This window comes from Cephus cinctus, unplaced genomic scaffold (assembly GCF_000341935.2).
Source record: "Cephus cinctus unplaced genomic scaffold, Ccin1 Ccin1_scaffold0970, whole genome shotgun sequence".
Lineage (NCBI taxonomy): Eukaryota > Metazoa > Arthropoda > Insecta > Hymenoptera > Cephidae > Cephus > Cephus cinctus.
The window spans coordinates 258,578-270,134 of NW_014333527.1; the positions used below are offsets into that span (position 1 = coordinate 258,578).

The 11,557-nt window shown below is 45.4% G+C and overlaps 1 protein-coding gene across 1 annotated transcript in view; it reads right to left on the reverse strand.

Moving 5' to 3' along the window:
- LOC107271425 (fibroblast growth factor 17) overlaps nt 1-11,155 on the reverse strand; it is a 78,799-nt gene extending 67,644 nt beyond the window's left edge. Inside the window, exon 1 of the mRNA XM_015747413.2 lies at nt 10,942-11,155. Within this exon, the coding sequence (XP_015602899.1) occupies nt 10,942-10,955 (14 nt within the window). The 5' untranslated portion in view covers nt 10,956-11,155. The remainder of the gene's footprint in view (nt 1-10,941) is intronic.
- Nucleotides 11,156-11,557: the final 402 nt, after the last annotated feature.

Here is an 11,557-nt window from a genome sequence, read left to right on the forward strand (position 1 = left end):
CCGACCGATCTCCGATCCTCTGAGGAGATTTCGAATCGCTTAAAAATCTCCTTTACAAAACGCTTTACGCTTCTTGAGGTAGACACGCGACTCCGTGGGAGGATGTTCCACCTATGGAGGATCTCCAGTCTCTCTCTCTCTCTCTCTCTCTCTCTCTCTCTCTCTCTCTCCCACCTCCCTATCTCGGGAACGAACATATATGTATATACACGGAACAGTCGTACCTATATATATACAAATAGAATGGAAGGTAACGTGGCACGAGTCACCTTATCATATAGGCAGAGCTACGTGCTGCAGGAGATATTAAAGTTATGAAAACGAGCATCGTGAGCACCCGAGCCATTAGCCGAGCATGGTAATAAAGTCGTGTAGAGGGGTTAGTGAGTATTATTATTAGACGGCCGATGAGCATTGCTCTTAATTTCTCTACGTGGAAAGCCGCCTTACCGTACACAGTATTAGCTATACTATGTAGTTAAATTATTTGTCTGGGCATAATTCCATTAACCAAGGGTGGCAGTAGCTGTTAAGGTTACCTTACTGTTATGATCATTGGTTGGAAGGGCCGGGAAGTGTAGCGAATGATCGAACGAGCCTTATTACATTGGCCGAGGCCAGCCACCGGTTTCTTGCCGATCTTATCGGTATCTTCGAATCCCGACACTCCAGCTTCTTCATCAATCGTAACCCAGATGCTGTCCAGGTCCTCTTCGGAGGTCTCGTTCTCCGGTTAAGCTCGGCCCACCTAGGGCCGGAGAGTGTATCGACACGATCGGCATAAAGGGGAGCTTCGTAATTCATCGGGATTTTTTCTCCAGTTTATACCATTCTCCCCCTGCACCCTCCCCTGGTACCGGTTTCATCCTTGCCGATCTTATCAGGGCACGCAGCTTCACGTCGCAGGGATCTATACCTCGTGTATCCTTTTTCTGCTTCTTATACTTTGTCCCACCCGCTCTTCTTCCTCTTCTATTTAGGTTCGGACTTCCTTCTCTCTTTTTCTTTCACTCTACCTCCCCTCCCTCATTCCCACCCTAGTTCTCTTCACACTTAACAGTCACCTCTCTCACCTCCTCAATTGTTAACCAGGTGCTCCTGATCTCACCGACCGTGTCTTAACCTCCTCCTGATCTTGCTCCTCGTTCGACGTGTCTCCCAACCCTTTTGTACTCTCACTCCAAACCCGATACAACGACCCGACCACGCCTCGTACGGCTTCTCGGTATACGCCACTGAAGCGACCGGTTCACATAAAACCCCATAGAATAACCACTAAATGAGAATGATAGGTTACATTACTTAATAAATTATCAGCCTCCCGCAGCTTTGATACAGGTAATACATACCATTATGTGATACCACTCGTACTATACTTGGTTAACCTGTTACCTAACACTGCTGATACCCATTTAAACAAAATTCATAAAAAAAAGAGGAAAGAAAAAAAGGGGGGGGAACATTAGAAATTGTAGAAATTAAATTGACTCCCAACATTCTTTCTCGGTCTTTACTTATTATGGTATGTCACGCTGGGACTCGGTCACTCTCTACTGGTTTCGTTCGATGTGTCAAGCCTTATCCTGATCTTGATAAGCAGGACGATGATGACGATGCTGACGACGCGACGCCTGGCAAAATGCCCCGTAAAACAAATCGATGAGCGTCATTCGATGTCAGTGCTTATACGAGGCTCGGGGCGTTTACGATCGGCGAGATTGTATCTCGCAAGCCGTTGACAGACCAACTTAATTGTCCGAGCCGTTTCGTTTAGACTTTATTTAAAGGCGCGCGAAAAATCAGCGTAAATAATCCCGCCGTAAACTCAGCCTACATCTGCCTCGTTAACCATGGCGTTAATGTCGCGTTATGTATCGCATAAATATGCCCGTAGTTCTGCCGTTCCATGGACGCGTATGACATATATGTAAGCATATGGGCTCGATAGGATATATATATATATATGTATATATACACGACTAAGATACACTAGACAAACACTGATTCACCATGATGCATGTTGCCTGGAAGGTAACGACTTGCTAGTTATTTATCCCACTCTCAACGCTTTTGACAATTTCCTTAATTAATTAGCTTAATGCGATAGCCAACTCGATAATTTACTGCCTGAACGCCATAACGCACCGTGATAGGTGTTTTCTTTTTCCTCTTTCAACTCGAACATTATCTACGCTCGTTATAACTATGAGACCAGTACCTGTAGGGATGCCTGTGTGAAATTTACCATGTATCTAATTTGCTAGGAGAAAATAATTTTTATTTTTTTTTATTTTTTTCAATATCTCGTGAATTACGTCAATTGGCATGGTAATGATACTAGACGGTTTTTAGTACTCGATTCTTGGTAAAGTTTTACGAATGGTGCATTATCGCTTGTTAATCGGCCCATAAAGTCGGCGCTCTTTAGGAACACGCGGTGATACATCACGGTTTAACTGTATTTTACGTTTTTAATTATCTGAGAAACAATAACGAGCGATATTCGTCTAATAGGACCAAATAAAACCAATTGCCGGTAATATTATTCTGGTGCGCAATTTTCGTGAATTTAACGTAATTTTCTTAATTTCTCTATCATTCTATTTTATACGTATAAAAGTTTATTGAGTCACAGTGAAATGGTCTACAGTACGAAATACTTTGATACTTGTGACATATACATAGAGTATATGTAATCCAGTATAATTAAATACGTTAACTAAGCGTCCATTTATTTATAAAGCATATATACATACATAATATCCGGTTACAGAAGCCGTGTATCGTTGACTCCACGGCTGCTTTCGAAAGTTGACTACCGAATCCTTAAATCACGCATCCATCGTACGTACAGTGAGAATTCGAAGGAGTGAAGAGAAAAGAGGAAGGAAAAAGAAAAAAGAAAAGATTTCAAAGATAAAGCGATCCTCATCGAGCGTTAATGCGCCCGTGAGTAATTCGCAGATTTAACGACAACTTCGCGCTGGAAATCGGAGAATGCAAATTTAACGAAGAAAATAAAAGAAGAAGACAGTCGGTCGGTTGCGCGAGCGTGTCAAAGTTTCCCATCGCGAACGGCCAATGGCGTGTCGAAGATTCTCTTGGAAGACGTTCCTGGAAACGCATCGAGGGCAAGTCAGGGACGGGCATGTGAAAATGTAAAAACACAAGGCGCCCAGACATCCATAGGTGCGCGAAGGTGGTACACGCATCACGCACGTAGGACCCTGCGTGTATAGCGGTAAGTGAAAACACGTTCCCAGGCAGGATTACGAAACACAGGGACATAATTATTGATATTAATTTGAATATTCCTATTTATGTTATTTTTATTAATTTTCTTACGGCGAACGACACGCCGTCCGTGACTCTCGGGCGCGACGCGACGGTCACGCGTCATTTAAAAAAAATTCTCAAACCATCGAACACCGTGCGAGCGCATCGCTCATTACGTAAAGTGTTATCGGGTTCGTTAACAGTTGAGAGACTCTGTCGAAGTGTTGCAAGTAACGCCCACGTGTCCTTTCCAGGTGTCTGCTTCTCCACTTCGTCTTCTCCCTTAGGGCCCCCCGTATTTCTGGCCAATGTCTCGGTTTCGTTTAGATATAACCAGGCGTGCCAGTAGGTGAGTCCGAAACGAAAAAGTCAGCAGCTTCCCCCCACTTCCCTCCCTTAATTACAAACACCAACAACGGTACCTCACGCTCAGTCGCCACGTTGAAAACGTCAGAGTGACAGAGCTTCGTAATTAATCAAAAAATTAATGTGAATTGCACAACAGTGATTTGTGTACAAATTCGTGACTGATAAGGACTCGCCGTACCGTAAAAGATACATATCATGATAATAATCTATATACTATATATATATATATATATTATACACACAAAAATACACGTATCTATAACACACGATAATAATTGCTCAAGCCGCACGTGGTTAATCCGGTACCTATTTTCGGGTCACTCACAGATTCTGACTGCTGGTATACGAAAATTTCAATATATCAAAAAGACCCTGCTATCTGTTCAAAGAGACCTAGTGATGCTCAAGCATACGTGAGTATATCGTACACTATGTATATAAATATACAAGCATAAAATATAAAATGATTGAGAGTCCTATACGCTATGCTGTACCACAGACTGAACCGGTAAGGTTTCAAAAGGCATATAGGAGAATGGCACGCGTAAGGTTGACGAAGAAGGTGGTAAACAGAGAAGGGGAAGAAGGTAAAGAAGGTGAGAACGGAATGCAGAGACGTTGCTCATTAGCCATCGAGCGACTTCAATCAGATTATCGGAGCTGGCCTGGCAGGTTGCCCCGGCTGGTCGGGTTGTTTGGTTCGTTGCCTGAAGGAGTGACTTCGCTCGCGAGGCTCTCCTAAGCATTTTATCTGGTCCACGGTCGTCAGGCAGCATCCAGATGATTTTATTATTTGGCGCCCTAAACGTCAAACCCGAGCCCTGTCATTACGCAGTGATTCTCATTTGGCTATGGATCGATTATCAGTACGTCAGGTTCCTGTTTACGTGGCACGTGTGTAGGCCTCTCTACGTATCGTATATATACATATATATCGCAGTTGAAAAAACAAACTGCCTATAAATCGTCCATCCACGAAGCACGGGCGCCGCGCCGGCTTTATGAAAAATTAATAGACTCGCCCTAAGGACTCACGGCTATGACTTGGGAGTGACTGGGACTTTGTGCCGTAACACGATTTAAGACTGCCTTAATGCCCGACGTGACGTCGCGCCCGATCCAAAGGGATTATCGCGGCGCGCGTTGCCTCGGGACGCCATAAAAACCACCGCAGGCTTTTACGGCCACTGCCGTACGTTCATGCCCGGTAATACTCGATAATCCACATTGTCGCACCTACGCTTCTTCGTCCTGCTCGTTCCTCCTATTCTTCTTATTCTTATACGCGTAACCTTAGCCACGTTCACCACGCCGGACGTGTAGTGCACGCAGGTGTAAACGCGATGCTCGAGGCGTAAACTCGCTTCTGAATTTACTGGCTGCGAGCGAACTTTGTTAGGCAACGCATTGTCCTCCGATGAATCGTATACGAAGCTCGGACGTAAATTGAACCCCGTATCGCATATGCGTTTAATGAATAGCGTGCACGTTATTTTTGAGTAAAAAAGTTTTTTTTTCATTCTACGGGTAACCGAGGGGGACACGAAAAGTCAAGTAGTATTACCTGCTGACGAGTTTACCGTATCGACGATCAGCCTCTTTGCTGGACCGCTCTTGTATATTAAATTAGTGAGTGAGGAGTTCCCTTTGGGCGAAGATCGGGCAGGGGGATGCGATGCTGGGAGAAAGGTGTATCTATCGTACGCTGTACCAGAGTGAACGAAAGGGCACGGTAGGTGGAGGTGTGGATCTCTATGTGAAGCTGTAGATGTAGAAGGTATGGAGGATCAAGAGAAGTGAGAAGCGATCAATCGAGGCCGAGTGACAGGCGAACGGCGGTATCGCAGGCATCAGCTTGACGACAAGTGCCACGCCGTGAAATGCGTGCCACGCCGAAGTCCCCGAATGTACCTTGCCTACGTGTTCCCGAACCGTAGAATCTCCTCTCGATTACGTATTATACTATACGTTGTGGATATATATATATATATATGTACATGCTGGAAGTACGACGTTGGAACCACCGTGGGACACCGACGCCTCCGACGCCATAAAAAAAAATGCCCGGCGCCTTTTCGAAAGAGTTGAAAGCCAATCTCTTCTTTCTCTTGATATCAAAATCTTCCTTCTACCACGTTAACTCATTCGCTGCACCAAGGGCAGTGCAAACAGCCTGGACCACGGTGAGAGCTACCAGATGGATTAATGCAAAGGCGCATGAACCTAACAAGCGAATTATCTCTGAGATATATTATGCCGCTTCACGGGTGGTTAAGTTCGCGAGAGTAGCTTCTTCTTCTTCTTCTTCTTCTTCTACTTCCTTTTCTTCTTCTTACTCTTTCTCTCCCGAGTAGCGTGGACGGTGGAGTCGGAGCTCAGGGGGTTTCTGCCGGATGAGAGGAATGGGTGCGAGAGAGAGAGGGCGAGAGGGACGAGGGAATAAAAAAGTAGAAGAAAACGGGGGGGGGGAGGATAGAGGAGAAGAGAATAAGAGATCAGACAAGACTTCCAAGTCGTGAAGACTGCGGCGTGTCTCCTACCACGCCGTCTTCACTGGTAATGCCTTGTAAGCTGTACTAATCTCCTTACTACTCGTCTCTCCTGATTTACCGAGATGTTTTCATTGTCTTTGCCTCCCTTGGCGACCGTAAAGATCTGCCGAGCTCGTTGCGAATGACTTTACGTAAATTCGCGTCCTTTGAAAGAACGAATCTCCAGACCCTTTAACGCCGTTTCACGCGAAACTAACAATTTACGTGCCCCAACTGCTCCCGGAAATTTCCTCTTTTACTTAGGTTAAGTGTCACTCGTGAAATCATTCATGCTCGAGGCGCAAACTTCATCGGAAGTCTTTACGGAATGCTTGTCGAAACTTTTGCACGACTATAGGGTACAGCAGCCACTCGAGAGGTGGTTAACCAGGTGAAACTTTCTTAAGGGTGGTTTTCGGACCAAAGACGTCGGGAAGTTTGTTCCAGTGTCAAGATCCTATTGGCACGAGGCTCGCGCCGATTACTCAATCGGAGTCGACGTGAAGATTAGGGGTTGAAAAATTTTTAGAAAATTTATTTCTATTTTCAACCCTTAAAAATGCAATTGGAATTAAAAGGAAGCTCTCCTGGTGTATATACACGGTTGTCTTTTTTTATTACTCAAATTCACCGGAGAGGTTGGTATACCTTGTCTTGGCGATTAATGGTATTCCTCGTTTACGAGTAGTCAGTTGCAACCCCTCTTAGGAATTATTCCATGGCACGCATGAGGGAGCATACAGCACCCTGGGATTTAATGGACGAGCGAAGCTCGCGACGTTGCATCCTGAACATAAATTTTCACAATCAAAGTAGATCGCGTTTCGTCTAAAACTTTAAAGATTTTATGTGATTAAGTTCGACGAGTCTTCGACGTTCGATTCCTCTTATTCTCTCTTTCTCTTACAGACTCGCCTCAGTGTACTTTCCTTTTCTGACGGTCTCTCTTACTGGCTACAAGGGAGCCAGTTGAATACCTTACATATATACGAGGGCGCGCGCGCATCTTCTTTTCTCCCTTTTTCAACCCCCCCACCCCCCACCCGGCAACTCGATACGATGGATACCCACGTTTTATCGAGTTCGACTCGCGTCGACGACAAATCGCCAAAGTTTTAAGTATTTTCAAAAAGAATCCATCCTGCGAAAATATCCAGCCCCTAGTAACGAGGGTGGCAATAAAATACGTGTGCATGGATGCATTTATACGAACTCGAATATATAGCATGAGAGGTGAGTCAACCAAGAAGAGGACGAGGAAGAAGGTATGCCAAATAAGAAGAGGCTGGTCCATGCAGCATCCACGTAGGGAACCCAGTTGTTTTCCCAAGGGACAAATTTATAACGTATCTTGAAAAGTTCAAACTTAGTATATGCCCAGCTTCGGGACATCCTCTCTGTTCCAAAGATCCGATTTACAGGGGATACTAAAATCCACCGTCCTCCCCTAAACTCACGTAACTCGTTCGTCATACAATCTCATCAATAAGTACAGTAAAAATGTTAATTTTCCTAAAATTCATGACCCGTCTGAAAAATCGGTACCAACAATTAAAAAAAAAATTACAGTCACAGCAATCCCTATAAGATTTCTCTCGTAGGTATAACCATCCCCACCACTGTGAGTGACGCGACAAAAATTTTCCCAATACCCGGAAAGGATCCCCTAAAATCGCACTAATCCCTTTAAAGCTGTAGCCGTGTGATCTGCCGCACTAAAGGTGAGATGCGCACAACAGGTAGGCCAGCAAAGACAGAAAGAACAAAAGCCCGCCATCACCTCCGGGCTCGACGCTCCGAGTCCCCCGGATCCTGTAGAGGCTCCACAGGTGCTTCAACGAAGGTTTTTCTCAGGTTTGGATAACCGGGACGTTCCAAGGTGTTAAAGTAAACAGCAACTATTGAACTTTCTAACGTGGTACGAAAGCCTGTGAGGATCAACCTCTTAAGAGATACCCTCAGAAGTCCCTATAGCTTTTGGGTCCAAGGTCCGGACAGCGACCTAAGGCACTCCTTGTACCTGCATCGCCTACCGGTCTCACCGTGCTCGAGTGCTCTCGTAATTTCAAGGTCCCGACAGCGACTTCACGTGAACCCAACAGCTAGGTAGCAGGAGGTACCTGCCGTTTATGGCGGTCCAGTTGTGCACGGTGCAATACGCCATTAGTGCATCGTTGCACCAGGGCCATTTTAAGGTGCAGACTCTGCGGGTACCGGCGGACGGTAGCCGAGGAGAACCTCCAGGAGTTACACGTGAACCCGATACAAGCCGGCTCGATGGTCTGTAAGGTTTTTACGACCCCCGATGAAGACGGATCAACAATCGGAAGGCGATAGTCCCGTAGCACTTTGTTCAGACGCAATAAACGAACTTTTACACAGTGGAATCGAAAGTTCCTGAAGTCAAGAATTTACATTGTGCCGTGCAGCCAGTTTTCCTATGGTATAACGATATACAGGATCACTTTTGCCAAAGAGTCCTTTATTGAGCTAACGTATAACTTAACCGACTTGTACCTCTAGATGCCCAAAAGTCATTCCTCAGGGGTTCTTCTATACTGGTATTCGTGAACTAAACTTTATATCCTGATAGTGATTTCTTGGGACTTCAGGAAAAGGAATGTTGGCTGTGTGGCATGTATAGTCATACAGCAGGTACCAAGTAGTATTTACGCTCTCGGACTCAAAGGTAAAGGTTGCAAGGATGGGAGCAACAATACCTGGTACAAATGCACAACCAAACCTGAAACACGGAGGCGTACGTGCTTCTGTAGCTTAGTTAAGGTATATACAAGGTGGCTATTACAAAAGTATCGGTACCACTGCGTAACGTTCGATATAGACTAACCTAAGTCACTTTAACGTATATGCCAAAGCACGAACAGCCTCAAGCTCAGGGTGACCGAGTCAAGGCCTGGATCCTCTCGAATTCTCTGGTTCTCGACCTACTTTCTTCGTACGGCACGTTTCCCAAAAGGCAAAAGGAGACGCGGTGCAAAGGTTGCACTGCGGCCGTGGACGAGGAGACGCGGCTGGAATTTTGCCAAGGATACGTAAATATTTCGATCCAAGCTCTACGGGACGGGAAGGACTTTCCATTACTTTCGTGTCAGACGTTCTCCAAAACTTTCATCTCCTCTTCGCTATTTTGTTCCCTCACCAAAAGCTTCCATGAAAAACATCATAATTTATATTCAATTTCGTGAATATCTCATGGACAAAAATCCTGTGTACTTTTCTCTCCCTCTCACTCATTCACTCATTATTTCCGTATCTAAATTCCTTGCCTAAAAATTCACAGGATGATCTACGATTCCGGTTTTTTAATTGGTAATTAAATAATCGTTCCTAAGGGCCCGGAAGAATCAGAGACGCTCTGTACCTCGTGCTGGAGTAAAGTATGGAGAGAAGGATGCCACTATACCATATATACATATATATACATATAGTACAGTATACAGCCAGAACTCAAAGTGTATTGACTCACGGAGAGATCGAGAAACCACGAAGAGAAGTAAAAGGGTTTCTAGTTTCTTTCATGCTCTTCCTCTCTCTCTCTCTCTCTCTCTCTCTCTCTCTCTTAATCTTGGTAAAGTTTCACTGGAGTCCATGCGTAGCCGTATGTGCGTATATATACAGATCGAAAGGCGCTACGCAAGAAAATGAGTATAGGGTACCCGGGTACGTGGGCGTGTTTTTACGCACGATAAGCACATATGTACCAGTCTAGTGTGCCTATACGTAGCCTTGTATATTCAACGGTAAGGGAGACACTTTTTGCCCGGGGCACCCTGGTGCTCCTTTACGAGACGCAACTATGCGTTTCCGAGTGCGTGAGTAGACAAGTGCGTGTACAGTAAAGGACTCAAGGGTAAGTAAAGCACTTGCCAATCTTCAGAGCAATACCGAAAGGTAATTTAATATGTAGCCTCGCGTGCGCCTGACAGTCAAATCACCAATTACTAACGGTAGAACATGAACCTTCGTTAGACAAGGGATAGTCTTTTTTGTCGGGGTGCAAGGAATATTGAATAATCCGATAAGCAGCGAGTAAATGAAAAAAGTGCACGAAATTTCGAGGAATATCGAAGCTCCGATTAGACCGACGAATTCCCGGAAATAAAGTCATCCATTGCAATAACGAAAACGGTACATCTCTTTAATCAAGCTTTCCGTCTTATCGTATCTTAAACAAATTCGATATCGCGTATAAAAAAATGTCCCCTGCAAAAAGTCACGCTTCCTCGAGGGATTTTGATATTTCGTAATTAAATTAACGAGGGGTTTGTGGATCATTAAAATTGTGGCAATGAAAAAAATTGCGAAGGTCACACTATGAGAAATGCATAGGGATACACGTCGAAGGTTGTATAACGGGTGTCCTCGCGGTTTTAAATAATTCTAAAGTATATCTCACGTCTCCTCCACGCCACCCCTTATCCAGACTCGGCACGTAAACCTTCAGGGGACAGCAGAGGCCGACGAAATGAAAGCGCCATTTCAAAAGACGGTATAATAAGTGGAAGTGACAATGTGACGCGTGAGATTAATTGCTCAGTGACAAATGTTCTCGAAGGTCCCCGCACGGTGTGAATGTTAAGAAACCGCTAAAGACGATTTTTAAAATAATTTTTAGCATAAAAAACCAGCCCTTAGAAACGATGGCTTCAAATACGCAAAGTCTAAAGTCCAGGAGGACAGTGTAAAAAAAAAAAGGTTGCATAGAGATTTTAATAAAATTGAAATACGTGCAGTGCAAACTGACCTTATAATGAACATGTGTATCCCGTGGTCCCTGGATGGACAGTCATTGGGTCCGGGGGTGTCTGGAGTCACGCACGCACGTACGCACGCACGCACGCACGCGTTCTGCGCGCGGGCCGCGTGTCCGTGGGACCTCGTGGTCCCTGACGGATCTATCCGCTTATCCGTTCCTCCGTTCCGTCAATCCGACGCTCGTGTCTCGTGGCGGTGGTCGATAGCGCGGCGCTCTACTGACGTCGCGACGCCTCGTCGTGTCGTGGCCCGCGGCTCCTGCCGCCCCCGCGACGTCCCCGCGACGCCCCCTGACCTCCCTGACGCCCTCACTCACTCCGGAACAACCCGGAAACTGACGAACCCCCGCAGACTACCCTTATTTCGTACTCCCACCACGCGGCCAACCCACGCGGGAGGGCGAATCACTGCGAGACGAGGATGTGGATCCTCGAGATTTCAAGATTGCGAGAGTTCGATCGGTACCACTTCTGTTTTTTCTTTTTAACGATCCTCCTCCGATCGACTGCTTTCCAGATACGTCCGAATCAATTAAAGATACTCGTACGTATTAATCATTGGATTTATTTTCACTGGATTTCAGTGTACTTCCTATACGCCATCTA